At 44.4% G+C, this 24162-nt stretch overlaps 1 protein-coding gene across 1 annotated transcript in view; it reads right to left on the bottom strand.

Annotated features, from left to right (window-relative positions):
- Positions 1 to 16888, bottom strand: part of LOC131184076 (guanine nucleotide-binding protein G(o) subunit alpha) — a 229577-nt gene extending 212689 nt beyond the window's left edge. The window contains exons 1-2 of the mRNA XM_058155022.1: positions 15889 to 16888; positions 15101 to 15143 (exon numbers count right to left, since the gene is read on the bottom strand). Coding sequence (XP_058011005.1) covers positions 15101 to 15143; positions 15889 to 16006 — 161 coding nt within the window. The 5' untranslated portion in view covers positions 16007 to 16888. The remainder of the gene's footprint in view (positions 1 to 15100; positions 15144 to 15888) is intronic.
- Between the last annotated feature and the right edge of the window lie 7274 nt (positions 16889 to 24162).

The following is a 24162-nucleotide window of genomic DNA, read 5'->3' on the forward strand; positions in this document are numbered from 1 at the left end:
GACCTAAAAATCTATATACAGTAAACCTAGTTAATGCAATAAAAGCAAAAAGTCCACATTCTTTGGAAAGTCAGGATGGGTTAGCAGGGAAGGGGTTCAATTAGCTCTGCAGAGACCAAATTCTAGTCTTCCCTCTCAGCCTCAGAACAAGTATTGTGTAGTGGTGAAGGGGCTGGACCAGTGGTGCTATTCAGCTGGTTCTATCCGGTTCGGGCGAACCAGTAGCGGTGGCTGTGGGAGGCTCCGCCCACCCGCCTGGACGTCATCACATGCCATTTTTGACATTCTGTGCTTGGGCAGAGGTGGTGCGCGTGAGCAAAGCAAGCGCATGTGCGAGCGCGCTCACATTTGTGAACCGGTAACCACACTGGGCTGGACTAGCAGCAAAGAGACCGGGGTTCCATAGGTAGTGCTTGATTTACAACCGTAATGGAGCCTGGCCTGCCCATTCTGGTTGTTAAGTCATGGCAGTCATAAAGCAGGTATATCCATCCGAGCCACCTGCATTTTTTTTTTTTGCAACATTACAAAAAGCAGCAATTGCAAAGTGAATGCTGCAATTATTTGTTGTTGTTCAGTGAGAGATGTCAGACTTTTGGTAACCCCATGGACCACAGCACGCCAGCTCCCCACGCTGTGTCCTGATGTTTACCCCAATTCACGTTCATTGCCTCAGTGACACCATTTAACCATCTCATCTTCCAAACTCATTGTTGGCTACCAGATGCTTTTTGCTAAAAACCGGAATGCTGATTTTGGGCAAAAAACATTATAATTCATGGTTGTGGGACCACAGGACACTGCAAACAGCCATAAATATGGGCCGTTTGCCAAGCACCCTAAATGTGGCCATGGGACTATAGAGGTGGAGGTGGTTATTGTAATTTTGGAACCAGGTCGTAAGTACCTTTTGGTCCTGTAGAGCTTTCTTAAATCCGGAAGCTTTGACCCAAACTCTCAAATCTCCCAGCTAAGCTACACCAAAGGACTATTGCGTTTCCCCGAAAATAAGACCAGGTCTTATATTATTTTTTGCTCCAAAAATCGCATTTGAGCTTAGTTTCTGGTTAGATCTTATTTTGGGGAAAACACGGTACTAAATGCAGCTGACAATCTTAACTGGGGCTTATTTTAGGGGTAGGGCTTCTATTATGAGCACCCTGAAAAATCATGCTAGGATTTATTTTCCGGTTGGGTCTTATTTTCGGGGAAACAGGGTAGTTGTGAGTAAAAAATAAGAGGAGGAAATATACATTAAGCTCTTCGCTGAAAACTGAACTTGTACAGGTAGTCCTCGACTTACAACAGTTCATTTAGCGACCGTTCGAAGTTACAACCGCCCAGAAAAATGTGACTGATGACCATTTTTCACACTTATGTCCGTTGCAGGATCCCCATGGCCATGTGATTTACATTCGGATGCTTGGTAAGTGACTCACATTTATGATGGTTGCAGTGTCCCGGAGTCATGTGAACAGCTTTGGAGACCTTCTGACAAGCAAAATCAGTGGGGAAGCCAAATTCACTTTACAACCATGTTACTAATTTAAGAACTGCAGTGATTCACTTAACAAATGTAGCAAGAAAAGTCGCAAAATGGGGCAAAACTCACTGAACAAATGTCTCACTCCACAACATAAATTTGGGGCTCAGTAGTGGGTTATAAGCAGTGGTGGGATTCAGCCAGTTCGCACCACTTCGGGAGAACCGGTTGTTAGCTTTCTGAGCAGTTTGGCAAACTGGTTGTTGGAAGAAAACATTAGGGCAGAGAACCGGTTGTTAAATTACTTGAATCCCACCACTGGTTATAAGTTGAAGTCTGCCAACTTATATCTCTTGCCAACCATTCCGGTCTGTCTCCTTCTTCCTTTCCTGGGTTTTGCAAATCCTCCTAAAATTGCATCTCTGACTTTAGCAGAACGTCATCCCCAAACCAACTTAGAAACAACTTCTGTAGAGAGCAGCCTGGTGAACGTGGGTCTCTAATCTTGAAGACAACACCCAAGGGCTATTTTTAACTCCACAAACTGTGTGTGAGGAATGCATTTCCTGACATAAACATGATAGGATAATTGACTATCCTGTTAATAGGAGTGCCAGACCAGCTGAATTTGTGATTTTTCCAAGCCGGGCCTTCTGCTTGTAAATGTGACTGGATTTTACAAATATTATCTCTGAAACTATAGAAAGCAGACACTGAAATGTTTCCCTAGATCCGTGATGGTGAACCTATGGCATGCATGCCAGAAGTGGCACGCAGAGCCATCTCTCTGGGCACATGAGCCATTGCCCGTTGCTCTTCCGGATTCTGGTGCACCAGCTAGCTGGTCTTCACGCTCATGGGAGCAATGGAAACCAGAAGACCAGCTGCACGGGGCACATGCGCACGCCAGGCGGCTGCTCTTCTGCTTTCCGGCATGCGCGCTGGCCACCTGGTCTTCCGGTTTCTGGTGTGCGTCCATGCATGAAGACCAGCTAGCCAGGGTGCATGCATGGGCTGGAAACCGAAGATCTTCCCGGTACGAGCATGTGCACCAGGCGGCTGCTCTTCCGGTTTCCAGCATGCACACACATGCGCTCCTGTTTTGCCACTTGGTGCTGAAAAGGTTCACCAACAGTGCCCTAGATCAAAAGCAAACCAACAATTGGTTTTCCCTGATTAGAAAGTCAATTTGAGATGAAGTAGACAAAAAAGGATTTATTTACTGTTTTGACCACAAACATAAAAAATAAGATAAACGTATCAAATAAGATAAAGGCACCAAAATGGACAACCATTACTAAAAGATATCACAACCTACAAAATTCAGGAAGAATATGAAAAAGTGTTATTACAGGAAATCAAAAATAAATAAACAAATAAAGAAAAACTTTAAAAAATATTCTTTCTAAACTCTTAAAACCTTAATTTCTCTGGCCAATTTGACCCAGATTGGAATAAAAGCATGGTGATCCCAATATACAAAAAAGATGATCACAGACACCCAAAGAACTATAAACCCAAAAGAATCCAATTTATATCCTTTCCTCACCATAAAAATACAGGGTGACTTTTAGTCGATCACTAGTCCCATTCTTCTTACCTCCCTCATCTACCTCTCTTTTTACCTCCCTCAAAAGCAATTTTCCTGTATATTTTTCTTTCTTTAATTTGCTTTCAATATTCTCAGGAGTGGCTGTGGAATTGTCAGAGATGGAATCTCTCTTTCTTTCTTTCTTTCTTTCTTTCTTTTTCTTTCTTTCTTTCTTTCCTTTTCATTTATAAATATTTATTATTATTTTATATCATACATTTCCTTTTTATGTTGAGCGTGGGCTTTCTAGGTGTCCAAGGTATTAACATACAAACGTACAAGCATCATCATCATCATTACACACACACACACACACACATACACATACACACACACACACACACACACCCCACACACACACACACACACATATATATATATATATATGTAGGTCTTTGATTATTCGGGTTCTCTCCCGCGTAAAATTGGAAGTGTCTTGGCGACGTTTCGACGAAGTCTCATTCGTCATCTTCAGGCTTCAGCTTCGTGCTTCTGGGAGCAATGGGAGCAAAGCTGAAGCCTGAAGATGACGAATGAGACTTCGTCGGAACGTCGCCAAGACACTTCCAATTTTACGCGGGAGAGAACCCGAATAACCAAAGACCTACATACAAGCACCCGCGAAAACCTCAGAAAACAAATATATATATATATATTTACACGGGAGAAAACCCGAACAACCAAAGACCTACATACATATATATATACATATACATATATATATATATATATATATATATATATATATATATATATATATATATATATATATATATATATATATATATATAGTTTATATATATATATAAACAAATATGCGGTAATATATAAACAAATATGGAATAACATCAATCATATTGTACCATATATTATCTTCCATTCTAGTATCAATTATATAACCATCAATAACAATTTACTCATCTGTTTTCGTTTCTCATGTAAACCATATTTCACCTAATTCCACTCCTCTAATCTCAATATCTATCATTTAACCATTTATAGAGTAGTTCCCATGTTGTGAGGTAATCCGAATCTTCTTTCTTTCTTTCTTTCTTTCTTTTTCTTTCTTTCTTTCTTTCCTTTTCATTTATAAATATTTATTATTATTTTATATCATACATTTCCTTTTTATGTTGAGCGTGGGCTTTCTAGGTGTCCAAGGTATTAACATACAAACGTACAAGCATCATCATCATCATTACACACACACACACACACACAGACACACACACACCCCACACACACACATATATATATATATATATATATATATATATATATATTTACACGAGAAAACCCGAACAACCAAAGACCTACATACATATATATATATATATATATACATATATATATATATATATATATATACATATATATATACATATATATATACATATATATATATATATATATATATATATATATATATATAGTTTATATATATATAGTTTATATATATATAGTTTATATATATATTTACACGGGAGAAAACCCGAACAACCAAAGACCTACATACAAGCACCATGAAAACCTCAGAAAACAAATATATATATATATTTACACGGGAGAAAACCGAACAACCAAAGACCTACATATATATATATATATATATATATATATATATATATATATATATATATATATATATATATATATATAAATATATATATATATATATAGTTTATATATATATATAAACAAATATGCGGTAATATATAAACAAATATGGAATAACATCAATCATATTGTAACATATATTATCTTCCATTCTAGTATCAATTATATAACCATCAATAACAATTTACTCATCTGTTTTCGTTTCTCATGTAAACCATATTTCACCTAATTCCACTCCTCTAATCTCAATATCTATCATTTAACCATTTATAGAGTAGTTCCCATGTTGTGAGGTAATCCGAATCTTCTTTTCCTTTGATTAGGTGATCATGGAGAGCATGCAAATGACCCAGATTCCAAGCAACCATCCTTTCTCCACTACGAGAATCAGATGGCTTCTTGTACTGTATATCAAGTAAATAATAAAAATAGCATTTAGACTTATATATCATCCTATAGCACTTTACAGCACACTCTGGGCAATGTAATGCTTAACAATAAGCATTTTTTGCATATTGTCCCCAACAATCTGGATCCTGGAAGGCTGAGTCAACCTTGAGCCGGTTATGATTGAACTCCAGGCTGTGGGCAGAGTCAGCTTGCAATACTGCATTCTTAATCACTGCACCATCACAGCTCATAGATAGATATAGGGATAATCAGTCAGTCAGTCAGTCAGACAGACAGACAGACAGCTAGAAGCTGAGTCACCTTTGACCCTGGTGAGATTCAGAGTGCTGAATTGCAGGAACTGTAGGATCGAACTCCACACTTTGGCAGAATTTGCCTGCAATACTGCATTCTAACCACTGAACCACCATGGCTCTTATATAGCAATAACACCTGGACTTATATACTATATAATATACTTATTATATACTTCATAATGTTTTACAGCCCTCTCTCAGTGGTTTTACAGTGAGCATATTGTCCCCAATAATCTGGGTCTTCATTTTACTGACCTTGGAAGGATGGCAACTTTGAGTCTGATCGAACTCCTGGCTGAGGGCAGAATTTGCCTGCAATACTGCAATTCTATGAAAAAATCCTGCCCATAGAAATGTTTGTACAGTCTTCTTTTTTCCTCCTGGAGAAGCTAAGAACATTCATTCATCCAATTACTTAATTAATTTTAGGAAATTTATATTGCCGTCTATTCGCACATGGTGATTCAAGAGGGCTTACAGGAATATAAAAACCTCATATTTAAAACAATAAAACTAATAAACTAATAAAAGAGATTAATCACATAAATTAATAATATACTATAATAACTCCCCACCCTGGCGACAACACATTACACGAGCCATTTAGTAGGCTCCATCCTGCTCTGGGTACATCAGGCCCACTGGCAGAACCAGGTCTTCAGCGCCTTCCAGAAGAGTATTATAGTGGCAGCGATTCTAATCTCTGGGGGAATGATGTTCCAGAGAGAGGGAGCCACCACGGAGAAGGCCCTTCTTCTGGGTCCCACCAGGTGTCTCTCCCTCGGGGATGGGACCCGCAACATTGCTTGCCTTCCTGCTCTGGTAGGTCAGGTAGATGTGACTGGCAAATGATGGTCCCTCAGATCACCTGGTCCCAATCCATGAAGGGCTTTAAAGGTGACAACCAGCACCTTGAATTGAACCCGGAAGCAAATCAGCAACCAATGCAGCTCCTGCAGGAAAGGCGATACATGTACACACCTGGGTCTGCACAAAACTATGCGGGCCGCTGCATTTTGCACCCACTGGAGTTTCTGGATTGCTCCTGTTTTAACCTCACTGACCTGTTTGTGACTTTACAACGGATAAGTCCCCTCCACCCCAGAGAGAAAATGTACTCAGGTGGGGGCAGGGAAACACTTGGAATATAAGTGTCCCATAATATGTCGCACTGTTTAGAGCAGGGGTCTCCAACCTTGGTCCCTTTAAGACTTGTGGACTTCAACTCCCAGAGTTCCTCAGCTGGCTGAGGGACTCTGGGAGTTGAAGTCCACAAGTCTTAAAGGGACCAAGGTTGGAGACCCCTGGTTAGAACACCACAGCTACATTCTGAAGAATGTACATTTCCCCATTGATGGAGGAGAGTGGTGGCACCTGCCATGCTGAATCATAACTCTATTGAGGATTGACTAGGTCTTATAGAGTAGCTTGGACGGAAACATGTGGAATGATGTAGTCTAGCTTCGGAGATTGTGGGTTTTGCATCACAAATGATTTCAAGAAGATGTGAAGAGAAGAGGATCTTCTTCTCAAGGACGTTAAATTGATATCCCCACCACACTATAGGGCAGGTGTCAGCAACCCACGGTTCCGGAGCTGCAGGCAGCTCTTTCATCCCCCTGCTGTGGCTCCCTATTGGCTGAACCCACCAATGGCTGGGCCCACCCCTTGCCCTCCCCTCCCAGTCACTCCTTGCCTGGCCTGAGAGAGAGGAGAGGAGAGGAGAGGAGGAGAAAGACAGAGAGATACCTGTTTCCCACAGAAAACACTGTGAGCCACAAAACCTGGGTAGATGTGGCTGGGGGGGGGGGTGTCATGTGACTGGGTGGGAGTGAGTGATGTCGAGTTGACCACATCCACCCAGGTTTTGTGGCTCCCGGTATTTTCTTTTCTGTGGGAAATGGGTCCAAATGGCTCTTTTGAGTGTTTAAGGTTGCAGATCCCTGCTATGGGGGGTTGGATTAAATGATTCTTGTGGTCCGTTCCAATGCTACAAGAGCTAGGGGTAAGAGTCCCATATGAGCAACCATTCCAGAAGAGAGCAGAGTCAGGATACAAACCAGGCTGAGTCCAGGTAATCAAATTAAAGGGGGAATGAATGAAAAGTCTTACCAACTAGCCACAAGAATATCCAAAGTAAACAAATTCTAGTTCCAGTGCAGGGTTTCTTCTAACCTCAGTGACTTTAAGATGTGTAGACTTCAACTCTCAGAATTCCCCAACCACTATGCCTCACTGGGGAATTCTGGGAGTTAAAGTCTACACATTCTAAAGTTGGGGAGGTTGAGAAACCCTGGTCTAGTACTAAGTAGGCTCCAACTATAAAGGAGAGAGAGAGCACGGTAGCATGGTGGTTAGAATGCAGTATTGCAGGCGAACTCTGCCAAAAGTCTGGAGTTCGATCCTGACGGGCGCAAGGTTGACTCAGCCTTCTGGGGTCAGAAAAATGAAGACCCCAGAGTGTGGAGGGCAATATGTAAATAATGCTGACACTGTAAATCACCCAGAAAGTGCTGTTCTATCGCTATATAGCCCAGCCCTCATGCCCCCTCCTTAAATCAGATTGTTTACCTTGGCTTCATCCAGACTGCTGGTCTACTCAGGAATAACAGCCCCATTTCAACTGCCCATTACCCCCGAGTAGCTTTTGCAATCCGGTGCTTCTGAGTCTTTCAACTCTCTCTCCCATAACCTGTTGCTCTTGCATGTTTTTGCTCAAATGCTTCCATCCTTTTTCTCCACTGTACCTCCACCCAAGTTCAGAGGCATCTCTACCTGAGCAGCTTGACCTTATCTCACAATAGGTTGAGGTTCTTCAGGCTTATCTTCCTTGAACACAGACTTGAACACAGACAGATAATTAGAACTGCAGAAAAAACAATGGCTACCAACCTCCCTTCCATTGAGGACCTGTATATTGCACGAGTCAAAAAGAGGGCTGTGAAAATATCTGCAGACCCCTCACATCCTGGACATAAACTGTTTCAACTCCTACCCTCAAAACGACGCTATAGAGCACTGCACACCAGAACAACTAGACACAAGAACAGTTTTCTCCCGCATGCCACTACTCTCCCAAGCAACTAATTCCCACAACACTGTCAAACCATTTACTAAGTCTGCATTACTATTAATCTTCTCATCCTTCCTATTACCCATCTCCTCCCATTTATGACTATAACCATGTTGCTTTATAAATCTTTATGATTTATATTGTTTTATTTAGTTTCCTAGTATGATTTGATTGCTTATTTAGTATTCTATGACTATCACTAAGTGTTGTGTCTTATTATTCTTGATGAATGTATTTTTTTATGGACACTGAGAGCATATGCACCAAAGACAATTTCCTTGTGTGTCCAATCACACTTTGCCAATAAAGAATTCTATTCTATTCTATTCTATTCTATTCTATTCTATTCTATTCTATTCTATTCTATTCTATTCTATTCTATTCTGTTGTTCTGTTCTGCTCTGCTCTACTCTGCTCTGCTCTGTTCTACTCTATTTCAATTTACTGTTCCTAGGGTGGTGTTTGGAGGCAGCTTGAAATTTCAGGGTTGCCACGACAACCCTAAAGCCTATGGCTGGCCCCGTTGCATAAAGGGGGTCACACATTAGACCTGGTTTATACTGATTTTAGATTTGTTTTCAGACCTGGGGAGTGCTGGGGGAGCCCTGGTTAGCATGAAGGGCTGCAAGCAGTAAGAATCTGCTCGTCTTCTCTTAAACTCTGTAACTCTCCAAGAGACCTCCCACAAAGCTCCTTCAGCCATTATTGGACTATAACAAGAATCTTTATTTAGCTTTGTATACAATAGGTGGATTCTTTTGCTTTTTTTTTTCTTCAACAGAGAAGCTTAATGAGCCTCTCTACTTGTGGTCAGAAGCAAGCATTTCCAACTTCATGCTCCTCAGTCCCATTGTTCTGGGAACATGAAAACCTTCAGGGGAAATTACAACCAAGAGACCAAGAGTTCCAAATAGGGAGATTCAAGAGATCACCAAGTCAAATGAAGCTCACGTTTCATGCCAATCCTTAAAAACACGGTCTTCTTTCATTTAAACATAAGAACACAACAACAAAAAGTATCTACAGATATTATCTGTGCTTCTCCACCAACTGAAATAAAAATTGGAACCCACACAATCGGCTTGGAATTTGCCTCCAGTCTTACTTATCCCACTTTCTTCCATTTCAATCAAAGGAAAACTCTTCCCAGACCATACTGGGCAGATTCCAAGCTTAGGCTGCCTTGAAGGGATGGAAAATGTTCAGACAAATATTGCATCTCCAGCATAGAACCACTGCTCTTGTGTGCCAGGCACAGCCCTTAGTGCAAAATCAAGAGATTCTGCAAGGCTTTTATCCAGTGCCATATGCACACTTTGGTTCGAAAGTGCAGAACAGCACACCCAAAGACATCAACTTCAGTCTAGTTCTAATTCCATGCACTCAGAGTATCGTATCAGGGCATGTGTTTGTCCACAAAGCCCAACAAAATAAGCTTGTCCTCCAACTGACTTCATACCATTAGGGGATATCCATGAAAACTGTGTGATATTAGCTTTTGCACCCTTAAAAATAAGATTGTGCCACCTGCTTTGAGGGCTGAGATAATCAGAAAATGGAAAACAAGTCCAATCATTCAATATGGATTGGGGTGGACTTCAACACTTTCAAAATGAACCATCAACATTGGATATGAAAATGGCCAAAAATAGATAGATAGATAGATAGATAGATAGATAGATAGATAGATAGATAGATAGATAGATAGATAGATAGATAGATAGACAGACAGACAGATAGATGGATGAATGGATGGACGGATAGATAGATAGATAGATAGAAGATAGGTGATATATATGGGTAGATGATAGATAGAATAGAATAGAATTTTATTGGCCAAGTGTGATTGGACACACAAGGAATTTGTCTTGGTGCATATGCTCTCAGTGTACATAAAAGAAAATGGAAAAAGAATATGAAAATGGCCAAAAATAGATAGATAGATAGATAGATAGATAGATAGATAGATAGATAGATAGATAGATAGATAGATAGATGGATAAATAGATGGATGGATGGATGGATGGATGGATGGATGGATGGATAGAATATTCTCATAAAGAAGGATTGAAGTAAGAATCCTTTGAGAGACACATTATTCCTGTTTTCACTCCTAAGTCGCCTGCCCCATCCAACCACAAAATTGCACAACAAGGCTATTTGTTTCATCAATCTGGACATTTTGGGCCACTTTTCAGAGATCTTTCATTCCAACCCTAAAGCCTTGAAAAAGTGAAGAGCAAATTTTTTTTTTAAAAAAAATCCATCTCTGCCCATTCAGTTTTAGCTTCAACTAAGGTTTAGACAAGTAAGACATGAACCTTGGCAGTTGAGAGTTTGTTTATTCCTATTCCTCCCCTTAATTTAACAGGAAAGCAAACATTTCCAGGTTAAAAACCATGCCTAATAACAAGTTTGATTTTCATAGCAACTAACCTGCCAGGAAATATGCAACCATTTGTGCCTTAGCCTGTTCCATAAAAGACCGAGGCTCTGTTTATTTTTCCAGAGTGTGAGTAAACTAAGGCATCATCAGTTCAAGCCTAAAGAGATGGTTGCTTATTTTAGCTTATCTCAGTCCAGATATGAGGTCCCAGGGTAGCCTTAATCTGGGAAGATGAGGAAGGGAGGACGACATCATTCTAGTGGTTAGGAAAAATATTCTGGGGAAAAGAAAATCAGGAAGGAATTGAGAACTTGAGAAAACATCAAGAAATATTTTGCCTAAAGAAGGGGCTCCTAAGAATATTCATTATGTATGAAATAAATATATGAGAAAGAAAAACTGATGTAAATACTTTGATGGTTATATAATCGATACCATAATGGAAGATAGTATACTTTTCAATAACAATTGATATTATCGCATATATGTTGATGATTTTTATATGTTAATACTTTGGACACCTGTTCAACATAGAAATGGAATATGTGATATAAAACAATAAAAAATATTTAACAAAAAAAGTATTTGTTATGCCTTTTTTATAGTTTGTAAGTCAGGTTCTAACAAACTAAGTTAAAATGAGGTTGGGCAACTTGTAGTTCATGTGTTGTGGAAACCCAACCATCCTTTTACCTGCTCAGTTGATGAAGTTGATCATCAGATTGATATGGTTTATCGATTTGGGCATAACAAGTAATGTGAATTCTACTTTCTGTAACAGAACTGGGTGTCCAAATCTAGGCATGGGCAATAGTGAACAATAGTTTTGTGATCCTCTGTCACACCTCCCTGAGCTATTTTGAAAAAGAGCTCTCTTTTTGGCATGTATAGTAGTTTATATTTACCTATTGGGCTATTTATGACACTAGAAACTCAAGGGTTATATTCTTACAACCAGGTCAGTTGTAGCACATACATTTGTAACATTTGATGAGTTTTTAACTTTGGTTATTTCTTGTTGTTGTGATTGTTAGTGACCTACAAAGCCAGGCCATTTGATGAATGGCTTAGCATCATTGTGTTGTGTAAGCAAAACTAGAGTTGGGCTAGAGAGTTGGAGAATCTTGATAGTATTTATGAAATCAAAAGCAAGAAAAGGAAAGTTGTGGGTGCTCCATCACTGGAAGTTTTGAAGAAGAGACTGGACAGTCATTTGTCCAGAATGTTATATAGTCTCCAGCTTGGGCATGGGGTTGGACTAGAAAACCTCCAAGGTCCCTTCCAATCCTATTATTCTATGTCCTGTGATATATGATGATGAACTTAAAAGCTGCAAGGGCACTAAATCAGCTAGTGAGGACTGGGAAGGATAAAGGGAATCCACCCACTTGACAAAAGAAGATCTCAAGCACAGGCTAAATCAAGGAAGAAGGAATAGCAGGAATCAGTATAAGAAATTTGACAGGGATCCAAATTAAGTATGAGAATAGGGCTATGAGATCCAGGCTGCAAAAAAGCTTATGGTTGGCTGAGGAATTTTGAGAGTTGAAGTCCATAAGTTGCCAAGGTTGGAGATGCCTGAATTCTAGTGGGGGCTTAACTTGAGTTCTATAGCAGGAGTGGGCAACTGGGGCAGTTTTACAACCTAATGACTTCAATGCTGGCTCAATATTTCTGAGAGCTGAAATCCACAGGTGGTCAAGCTGACATATAAATTAGAAAATGACTCACATGATGTATCAGTACCACTTTACAAAGCCTCGGTAAGGCCACAGCTGGAATACTGCATCCAGTCTGGGTCACCACATTACAAAAAAGATGTTGAGACTTTGGAAAAAATGCAAAGAGCAATTAAGATGATCACAGGCCTGGAGGCTAAAACATATGAAGAACGGTTGCAGGATTTGGGTTCGGCTAGTCTAGAGAAAAGAAGGACTGGGGGTGACATGATAGCAATATTCCAGTATTTGAGAGGCTGCCACAAAGAAGAGGGAGTCAACTTATTTTCCAAAATACCAGAAGGCAAGACAAGAAACAATGGATGGAAAATAATCAAGGGGAGAAGCAACCTGGAATTAAGGTGAGAACAATTAACCAGTGGAACAGCTGGCCTTCAGAAATTGTAGATTCTTCATCACTGAAGGTTTTTAAGAAGAGCCTAGACAGTCATTTATCCAAAATGGTATAGTATCTCCTGCTAGAGCAGGGGGCTGGACTAGACCTCCAAGGTCCCTTCCAGATCTATTCTGATTCTGTTGTCATTGGGTCTGCATGCCTTAGCACACCCCATCACAGCAGGACATGCGTGTCTTGTTACATCTTGAGTTTTAAATCCATCCCTCCTTTTGCCCGAGCAGAGCCGAACCTTTGCCGGTTCTTGCCGAGGCAGCTGACTTCGCCACCGAATGCCTCCGAAGGCCAGGCGAGTCCCACGCCCGAGCTTAGCCGAGCCGAGCCAAGCCGAAGCTTGCCGAGCTCCCCAGAGCCCATCGCGTCTTCCAGGCTCTGCCGGGCGCTGTCCACCGCCTGCGCCGCCCGAAACCTTCGGCTTATTTTAACAGCCCCGGCAGGCTACAGAAAAGCCACCCGGGACACGGGCATGCATGGGCAGGCAGGCAAGGCTGGCTGCGGGCAGGCACCCAAGATCTCTTTCTCTGTGTGTGTATGTGCGTACAGGTGTGGCTTGCGTGTAACTCCCCCCACCCCGAGCGCCATTCTCTCTTAGCAACCTGCAACAGCTATCCGAAGGCTGCCGAGAAGGCCATTTTGCAACGGGGGGGGGGGCGGACACACGACCGCTGCCCTTCCGCATTGACTGTCGCTTCTCCCTTGATCACCTCCTAATCATCCGGTCACTCGCTCCCCTTAGCCGGGGCATCCAGCCAAGAGGCACCCGGCAGAGGAGCTCCCAACTCAGTAGAGAGCGTGTGTACGCGTGAGTGTACACACGCACCCCTGTGCTACACCTAGTGTATCTGCCTCCCGAGCCCCGCCCCACCCCACAAGCCTCCTGGGAGCTCAAATCGGCGTCACTGACTGCTGGCGGAGAAGGGGGAGAGAGAGAAAGAGGTCCGCTGCAGGAACCGACCCGCCCTTACGACCCACACTTGTTAGGAATCTGCCACACTCACACGTTCCGCAATACACGGGTGTCAACGGGGGAAGGGACAGAGAAGCGGAGGACACGAATTCGATCTCCTGCCCCGGCTTAATTTGGAATGGCAGCCAAATTCTGTCCTGATTAATTAAAGGACAGGGAAGGGCTCCAAGCCAGAAAGCTGCGGAAAGGAGGGAGGGAAGAGGGCTGATGGAAACTAGTTTCAAATCTGTATTATCAGATGCCTTTCCACAGATCCACGTGCCTTGTCCGGGCCGAAACCCAGCCCCAATTAGTCCCGTAACAAGACCAAAAGACTGGAAATGCGGGCAACGGAAGGCCCGGTCTGGGAAGGAGGGGGGAAAACCACAGAGTAATTTGGTGTCAGTGCACGAATGCCTAGGCCAGGGCTAAGTTTCTCTCCTTCCGACCCCACCCCATCCCTCCAGGCCACCATTCTTCGCAGGAGGGAGGGAAGAAAGAACAGGAATTCCTATTTCAGCACCACGGCGGTGAACAGCACCTCACACCTGGCGCAGCGGGGCCATGCCCGACCTCAGCCCAGGCTCAGAAGCCTGGGAAAATGGGCGGAGGGGAGGGCTCTTCTGCCCACCTGCAAGCTTTTGCAACAGCTGCTCCAGATGTTGGGCCTGGCCAAGCCGGGCCCTCTTCAAGCCACTGAGAACACCATCTCCTCCTCATCCTTAGTCTTTCCCGCTTCAAACATGGCGGAGACTCATTCATTGATGCCAACATTGACTTTCCCCACCAACCAATTTTTTATTTAGAAGGGCGTGAAAAGGCATGAACTAGCCCAGAGCGGATGCCTTGTAATAAAATCGGTGGTCGAGAAAAAGCGTTACCAGACTCCTGAGTGGGGTTTTTTGTTTTTTTTTTGGCGGCGACCATAGACCAACGGATTGGTTTCTAACAAATTCATTGAACCAAGGAGCGAGTTGCCTTCCTCTCCCTCCCATCCTCAAAATTTTTAAAAAAGCGACTAAACGGAAAACAGGTGCCCCCTCACACACACACTTAAGAAAGGTTTTTTTTTTTTTAAAAAAAAGAATCAGTTATAATGCAAATATTTGAGTTCTCTCACTATGCTGCTGTACGTAAGAGGGCAGGGACGATGAGCTGACTTACTTCATCTGCTTCACAATTGTACTTTTTCCGGATTCCCCAGCCCCTGTTGGGACAAAATAGAAGAAGAAAAAAGGAGGGGGAAGGACATTAAAACCTTCATAAAAGCAAAATCTGGCCAGTGTGAGAATATAAGAAGATAAAAGCAGATAAACACTGCTGAGAGATGAGTGATAATACTAATGGCTCTGCGCGGAGAGGGTGGGAAGTGGGGAGCCGAAGACGCTGTTTGTGCAATTGAGTTTTCGGTGCAAAAAAGGCGAGAGATGAAGGGAGATACGTTTTTTTTAAAAAAATTAAAAGACCACCAAGAGGGTGGTGGTAAGCAAGACCCTACCTGTTGGGGAGAGGCGGGGAATTGGGGAGGGGCTGAGATGGGGTTACATTTGAGCCAGTCCATCCAAAGGTGCGGCAGAAGATGGAGCGTGAAAACACACACACACCTAGTTAGTGGAAGGCAGTGATTTATTTGGGGGGGGGGGGGAAGTTAAATATTCTTGGGAAACGGCCTTAGGCCAGGCAACAAATCGAGATGAATTGCAACCTCTAAGGGACCAAAGGGGGCTGCAGCGGAAATCATGCAAGGGGGCCGAGCTGAGGGGGGGTCGGTGGGCGCCGAACCACACCTGAGAAGCAAGCAGAGGGGAGGAGAGACGTGAGTGTGCAAATCTACCTTGTGTGTGTTTGTGTGTGTATGTAGGAGGGGAGGGGGGAGAGAAGAGGGAACGGACGAAAGGGCTTTCGGGGAGGGGGGGGTGACGGAGAAAGGGAGCCTCCGGCTCTTGGCTTACCTAGCAGGAGTAATTTCACATCTTTGGCCGCGCTGATCCCATCTTCCTTGAGATTCTTCTCGATCGCTTTGCTCCTTTCCAAGGCGGCTCTTTCCTCGGCGCTCAACGTACATCCCATGGTGGCCCCAAATCGGGAACGGTGCCGGGCTGGCGGACCCTTCTCCTTCGCCTCTTCCCCCCCACCCTTTCACGGAGGAGCCAAAAGGGGGAGAAAAAAGCCGGACCGGGAGGAGCTCGGATTGCAACGCCAAAGGCCGTGGGGGGGGAATTCCTCTCTTTCCCTTTGCTCTCTTTTCTCCTCCTGCTTCCCAGCCCTGCTCTTCGCTCGCTCCGGCGAATCAAGGCATCCAAAGGAACCAGCCGAGCTTGCGGGAGCTGCGGGAGCTGGTCGGGAGGGGAATGGGGAGGGTGGGGGGCGCTGGGAGAAGGGAAGGGAGGTGGCTCGCCTGCCGGAGGAGTCGGAGGAAGCGGGGTCGGAGGAAGCGGAGCGCTCGCTTCTTCTGCCCCAGCTAGAGAAGAAAACCGAGCTGGCCCGGCTGCTTCAGAGCTCCGGTTTCGGTACCGTTTGCAAAACGGGAGAAAGTGCTCAAGATTTGGGGTGGGTTTTTTTTTTCCGCCCTTCCTTCTTCGGCCAGAATTTATCTCGTTCGGATTTCCTTTCCGGTGCTTGCTTGCTTTTTCTTTTTTTTTTCCCCCCTCCTTCTCCTTCTTTCCCTGCTGTTGGATTGGGGTGGGTTATTTTTTTCTTCTTCTTCCTCCCCCTCTTCCTCTCCCCTCCCCCTAATCTGGGGGGTCTCTAATGGGCGGCGGCGGCGGCGGTGGCTGCGAGCGAGCTCATCGTTCAGCCCGTCCTAATGGAGAGAAATGCAGAAAGGGTGGCGGTGGGGAGGGGGGGGAGAGCGCCCGCGCGCGCGTGTCCGCGAGCCAGCCAGAGAGAGAGAGCGAGAGGGAGGGAGGAAGGAGGAGGAGGAGGAGGAGGAGGAAAAGCGGTGGGGGGACGACGACGAGCGAGCCTGGGCTCTGCGCTGCTGACTTCAAGGGGCGAGGCGAGGCCGGCTGGGCTGACGTCTGTGGCTCCCCGCCCGCGCATGCGCGCTGGCCAGACAGTTCAACCCCTGGGGTGGGGTAGGGTGGGGCTTTTGAGGGGTGCGGGGGGTGGGTGGATGAGAAGATGGATAGGAAGAAGACATCGGTCCTGCCAACCTCTAAGTGCGGGGTGGGATAAGCGAATCCCCCCAACAGTTGCTGCTACTGAGATTTAACACACACACACCCCCGCCCGGCTTTTACTGGGTAGGGAAAGTGATGACGGGGGGGGGGTTTCGGTGAAGAGAAAGTGAATGCGCCAGATGTAACCGAAGGAGGCTCGCCTGCCGGCTTCTGCTTTGATTTACTTCTTCCCTCCCTCCCTTTTTAATTAAGATGCAGGGTTTTGTTTTCAAAATTTCAGGTCGAAGTAGGTGCGGGTTTTCCCAATCTATTTTTTTTTTTAAAATAGGCACTTGTTTTTAAATAATAAGATTATTTTTTCACCCTTGCTGCAGGTGCACAAGTCGGTTCATTTGGTGCGCTTTCAAGATGCATTTTCCTTCGTTTTATTCCCCCCCCCCAGAAGGGACGCGGGGAGAATCCAAAGCAAGAAAGATTAGGGTCTTCCCCAGAGAAAAAGAGCACCCCAAGATCAGAGCAAATATTTAATGCTTCTAATAAAGTCCTTTTGCTCCCGGTAGATTTTAGGGGCATTGGGATCCCTTAAGCTGGCACCTTTGATCACCGTCATGGCTGGAACTAGGGATTGGTGACTTATCTCTTTAGCCAATCCTGGCTTATTCAGTAAATCATGTTTAAGCCATGATGGTGGTGAATGAATTGAGCTGAGAGTTTGCTCTCAGCTCCTGATAATCCAGATGACTTTGCTCAGCTGAAGAAGGATCTGCAGATCCATCATGGATAGTTGCCTTGTGAGAAATTGATCCAAAGGACACAAAACATTGACTGCTGGTGTTGTTAGAAAGTGTCTACCTAGGCAGTAATTGAGAGCTGGTCTACACAGATTAATGTGTGATGTGTGATGATGATGGGGAAATCTCAGGTTGGAAGATTAGACCAAGAAATTGAAAATCATTACTGAAAAAAAAAATAAGGGCAATTCAATCTTCCTAAAATGCCAAAAATCCTGCATGGATGTGTGCATAAAACTCGTCCATTTTAAACAGTTGGATTCCATGGTGTCCTCTTCAAAATGAGGAAGACACAGAAGTTCAGACAAGATTGAGTGGGTCATGTTGCAGGAGAGCCATTGTTGATCTATGGAGGTCAAAGGTCACGAGCAACTTGGTAAGATCTTTCCAGACTAAATAAAACCTTTTGCCTTTTAATAAAATTGATTAGTCTGAAAAAGTGCCAGCAAGCAGCTTCTGATTTCTGAGACCAAGTAAAAGCTCAGCTGGGATTAAGCCTTCATCCATATTAAGGACAGCCTTCTTTCTATCAACCTGGAACGTTCTTCTCTCATCATAGGAGAAAGCCCATTGAAAACAATGGGCTTTCTGCTATGAAGAATGATAATTAGGGGACTGGAGGCTTTCTGGGGCTTTTTGCTATAAACAACAACAACAACAACAACAACAACAATAATAATAATAATTTATTTATTTATTTATTTATTTGTCAAACTTATATACCGCACCATCTCCTGTAGGACTCAGGGCGGTTCACAGGCATATTAAAACAATATAAAACAATGTAATAAATAAACATTTAAAACCCAGATTAAAACTAAATATTATCAAAGCCTGATCCCTAAAACAGTAAGAACCAATAAAACCCCCATTAAAATTTGGTTAAAACATTGTTCTTAGGCTAGTCCCGCACGCTGAAATAATAGAGTCTTCAGTTCATGTCTGAAGGTCCGGAGGTCAGGAAGTTGTCGTAATCCTGGAGGAAGCTCATTCCACAGGGCTGGTGCCGCCACAGAGAAGGCCCTCCCCCTGGGGGTCGGCAACCTACATTGTTTGGTCGACGGTACCCTGAGGAGGGCCACTCTGTGGGAGCGCACCGGTCGTCCCGGACTCAGGGCGGTGAACAACCAAATAAAATACAAACACAGGCACATACAATATTAAAAACAACCCTTAAAAAACTTATTCAATTAGTCAGAAAATTTAAAATACAAATTACACCCTATAAAATTAAAAAATTTTAAAACCCATTAAATTAAATTAAAATTTTAAAAATCAAGCCAGTCCAGCCATACGAAATAAATAGGTTTTAAGTTCGCGGCGAAAGGTCCTAAGGTCAGGTAATTGTCGAAGTCCAAGGGAAAGCTTGGGTAGGAGCCCCCACAGAGAAGGCCCTTCCCCTGCGGGCCGCCAGTCGACACTGTTTTGCTGACCGCACTCTAAGGAGTCCCTCTCTATGGGAACGCACCAGTCGCTGGGAGATAGAAGACGGCAGTAGACGGTCCCGTAGGTATCCCGGTCCTAAGCCATGGAGCGCTTTGAAGGTGGTAACCAATACCTTGAAACGCACCCAGAAGACAACAGGTAGCCAGTGCAGTCTGCGCAGGATCGGTGTTACATGGGAGCTCCGAACCGTTCCCTCAATAACCCGCGCAGCCGCATTCTGGACTAGCTGGAATCTCTGAGTGCTCTTCAAGGGGAGCCCCATGTAGAGAGCATTGCAGTAGTCCAAGCGAGAGGTAACGAGAGCATGAGTGACCGTGCATAAGGCATCCCGGTCCAGGAAGGGATGCAACTGGCGGATCAGGTGAACCTGATAAAAAGCTCTCCTGGAGACGGTCGTCAAATGTTCTTCAAAGGACAACCGCCCATCCAGGAGCACGCCCAAGTTGCGCACCTTCTCCATTGGGGCCAACGACTCGCCCCCAACAGACAGCCGCATCTGCAGCTGACTGTACCGGGGTGCCGGCATCCACAGCCACTCCGTCTTGGAGGGATTAAGTTTGAGCCTGTTCCTCCCCATCCAGACCCGTACGGCTTCCAAACACCGGGACAGCACTTCGACAGCTTCGCTGGGGTGGCCTGGGGTGGAAAAGTACAGCTGCGTGTCATCAGCGTACAGTTGGTATCTCACCCCAAAACCACTGATGATCTCACCCAGCGGCTTCATATAGATGTTGAACAGGAGGGGTGAGAGAATCGATCCCTGTGGCACCCCACACATGAGGCACCTCGGAGTCAATCTCTGCCCCCTGTCAATGCCATCTGCGTCCGGTCAGAGAGGTAGGAGGAGAACCACCGATAAACGGTGCCTCCCACTCCCAACCCCTCCAGCTGGCGCAGCAGGATACCATGGTCGATGGTATCAAAAGCCACTGAGAGGTCTAATAGGACGAGGGCGGAGGAATAACCTTTGTCCCTGGCCCTCCAAAGATCATCCACCAACGCCACCAAAGCCGTCTCTGTACTGTATCCGGGCCGAAAGCCGGACTGGAGCGGGTCTAGATAGACAGTTTCATCCAGGTACTGGGGTAGCTGACATGCCACCACACTCTCTACAACCTTCGCCGTGAAGCGAAGATTGGAGACTGGGCAGTAATTCCCTAAAACAGCTGGGTCCAGGGAAGGCTTCTTAAGGAGACGTCTCACCACCGCCTCTTTCAAGGCAGCGGGAAAGACCCCCTCCCGCAAAGAAGCATTTGTAATCCCCCGGAGCCAGCCTCGTGTCACCTCCTGCGTGGCCAGCACCAACCAGGAGGGGCACAGGTCCATTAAACATGTGGTGGCATTCAACCTTCCCAGCAGCCTGTCCTTGTCCTCGGGAGTCACAGGGTCAAAGTTATCCCAAACCACCTCAACAAGACGGGTCTCGGAACTCTCGCCTGGATCTACCCAATTTTGATCCAATCCGTCCCGAAGCTGAATGATTTTATCGTATAGATAACCGTTAATCTCCTTGGCACGCCCTTGTAAGAGGTCCTCCCGCCCCTCCTGTTGAAGGAGAGAGCGGGTCACCCGAAACAGGGCGGCCGGGCGATTATCTGCCGACGCAATGAGGGAGGAAACGTAAGAACGTTTCGCATCCCTCAATGCCACTAGGTAGGTCCTGCTATAGGACCTAACTAGTGTCCGGTCAGCCTCAGAACGGCTGGATCTCCAGGCACTCTCTAGGCGTCTTCTCCGGCATTTCATCTCCCTCAGCTCCTCGGAGAACCAAGGAGCTGGTTGAGACCTGCGCCGGGTCAGAGGCCGCAAAGGCACAACACGGTCCAAAGCTCCAGCCGCGGCCTGTTCCCAAGGATGATTAGGGGACTGGTGGCTAAAACATATGAAGAATGTTTGCAGGAATTCGGTATATCTAGTTTAAAGCTAGGCTCCAGCAGTATGTGGATCGAGAACTACCAGAAGTACAGGCAGGATTTCGTAGAGGCAGAGGAACTAGAGATCAAATTGCCAATATACGCTGGATCATGGAGAAAGCTAGGGAGTTCCAGAAAAACATCTACTTCTGCTTCATTGACTATGCTAAAGCCTTTGATTGTGTGGATCACAACCAATTGTGACAAGTTCTTAAAGAGATGGGAGTACCAGACCATCTTATTTGTCTCTTGAGAAACCTGTATGCGGGTCAAGAATCAACAGTGAGAACTGGACATGGAACCACCGATTGGTTCAAAATTGGGAAAGGAGTCCGGCAAGGCTGTATACTATCACCCTGCCTATTTAACTTATATGCAGAACACATCATGAGAAAGGCGGGGCTAGATGAATCAAAAATTGGAATTAAGATTGCCGGGAGAAATATCAACAATCTCAGATATGCAGATGATACCACTCTAATGGCAGAAAGCGAAGAGGAACTAAAGAGCCTCTTGATGCGGGTGAAGGAGGAGAGTGCAAAAGTTGGCTTGAAACTCAACATTAAGAAAACTAAAATCATGGTATCCGGCCCTCTCAATTCCTGGCAGATAGATGGGGAAGAAATGGAGGTAGTGACAGATTTTATTTTCCTGGGCTCCAAGATCACTGCAGATGGGGACTCCATCCAAGAAATTAAAAGACTCTTGCTCCTGGGGAGGAAAGCTATGGCAAATCTAGACAGCGTACTAAAAAGCAGAGACATCACCCTGCCAACAAAAGTGCGTATAGTCAAGGCGATGGTTTTCCCAGTTGCAATGTATGGTTGTGAAGGTTGGACCATAAGAAAGGCTGAGTACCAAAGAATTGAGGCCTTTGAACTCTGGTGTTGGAGAAGACTTCTGCGAGTCCCTTGGACTGCAAGGCAGTCCTAGAGGAGATCAATCCTGACTGCTCATTAGAAGGCCAGATCCTGAAGATGAAACTGAAATACTTTGGCCACCTAATGAGAAGGAAGGACTCACTGAAGAAAAGCCTAATGCTGGGAAAGATTGAGGGCAAAAGAAGAAAGGAACGACAGAGAACGAAGTGGCTGGATGGAGTCTCTGAAGCTGTAGGCATGAGTTTAAATGGACTCCAGAGGATGGTAAAGAACAGGAAGACATGGAGGAACGTTGTCCATGGGGTCGCGATGGGTTGGACACGACTTTGCAACTAAGTTTAATGAAAACAAGCACTAGGAATGGCATGATAGCAGTCTTTCAATATTTAAGAGATGTCATAGAGAAGGAGGGGGTCAACTTGTTCTCCAGAACACCTGAAGGCCGTACAAGAGGCAATGAATAGAAAGTCAACAATGGCAGAATCAATCTAGAATGAAGAAGAAATTTTCTGACGGTGACAATGATCAGTGGAATGGCTTGCATCCAGACGTTATGAGTGCTCCATCATTGGAGGTTTTCAAGAAAAGATTGAACAGCAATTTGCCCAGAATGGCATAGGGCAGTGATGGCTAATCTTCTTCTCTTAGTGTGGCGAAAGCACGTGCATGTGCAACAGCGCATAATGAAATTCATACATGCCCCCACACACCCCCGGGCACATGCGCGCATGATCCCCCCGCCCCCCATTTTGGGCCTAGTAGGCTTCCCTGCAGCCTCCTGGGCCCAAAAATGCCCCCCACGCTTCCCCTGCCCCCCGGGCAAGCATGACCCCTGCGCATATGCGCATGACCTCCACTCATGCGTGCATCTCTCCCACATGCTCTCTGCCCCCTGCGCATCCCGAAAATCAGCTGGCTGGCAGGAGGCACACGCATGGATAGTAGAGCTGAGCTGGGCGACAGCTTGCGTGCCCACAGAGAGGGCCCTGCACACGTGCCATAGGTTCTCCATCACAGGCATAGGTCTCCTGCTTGAGAAGGGGGTTGGACTTAAAGACCTCCCTTGCAACTCGGTTATTCTGAAAAGTCACCCATGAAAGAATAGGCCAGAGGAGAAACAAAGACGCCAGACAGATATTTTTGAAGCGGGAATAATCACACAAGCAAGGTGTGACCAGAATACTGAATGTGCACATTATTCCAAAAGTTGCATATAGCTCTTCTAAGCCAGGTTTTAACCATGTTTGTTAAATAAGACACTAGGCATGTGGCTGGGCTTCTAGCTTACAGACCACAGTTATTATTTTTGCACTTTATACTAAGGCAAAAGCAAAGAAATTACATTAAGGCTCAGGGGTGAACCAAATGAAAACTGCTGAATTCCCAACTGAAAGTATTTATTTATTATTATTTATTTATTTTATTAGATTTATAAACCGCCCTTCTCCCGAAGGACTCAGGGCGGTGTACAGCCAAGATAAAAAGAGACAATATACAATTAAAAAATAAATTAAAAAACTTATTACACAGTGTGGCCGAAATTAAAATAATTAACATCTAAAAACCCCAGTTAAAACTAAAAAGTATGCCCAAATAGATATTTTGAGTGCAGAGATCACCATCTCTAACTGCATTCAGCTGAATGGTGGATTCAGGTATACTTTCACATTTATTTTTATTTATTTTTATATGCATTCCTTGTCTTTCTATTTATACGGTCAAGGCAGCTAACAACACATTATACATTTTTAAATTAAAAACAACTTTTATAGAGTAGAGTACAACAGAACAGAACAGAAAAACAGAATGGAACAGAAAGGAACGGAATGCAACAGAACAGAACAGAACAACAGAACGAAACGGAATAGAATAGAATAGAATAGAATAGAATAGAATAGAATAGAATAGAATAGAATAGAATAGAATAGAATAGAATAGAATAGGAGAAATAGTAGAGTGGAATGGAATAGAATAAGAATGAATAGAATAGAGACTAGAGTAGAATAGAATAGAATAGAATAGAATAGAATAGAATAGAATAGAATAGAATTAATAGAGTAGATAAGAATGAAT

This window comes from Ahaetulla prasina, chromosome 12 (assembly GCF_028640845.1).
Source record: "Ahaetulla prasina isolate Xishuangbanna chromosome 12, ASM2864084v1, whole genome shotgun sequence".
Classification (NCBI taxonomy): Eukaryota; Metazoa; Chordata; class Lepidosauria; order Squamata; family Colubridae; genus Ahaetulla; species Ahaetulla prasina.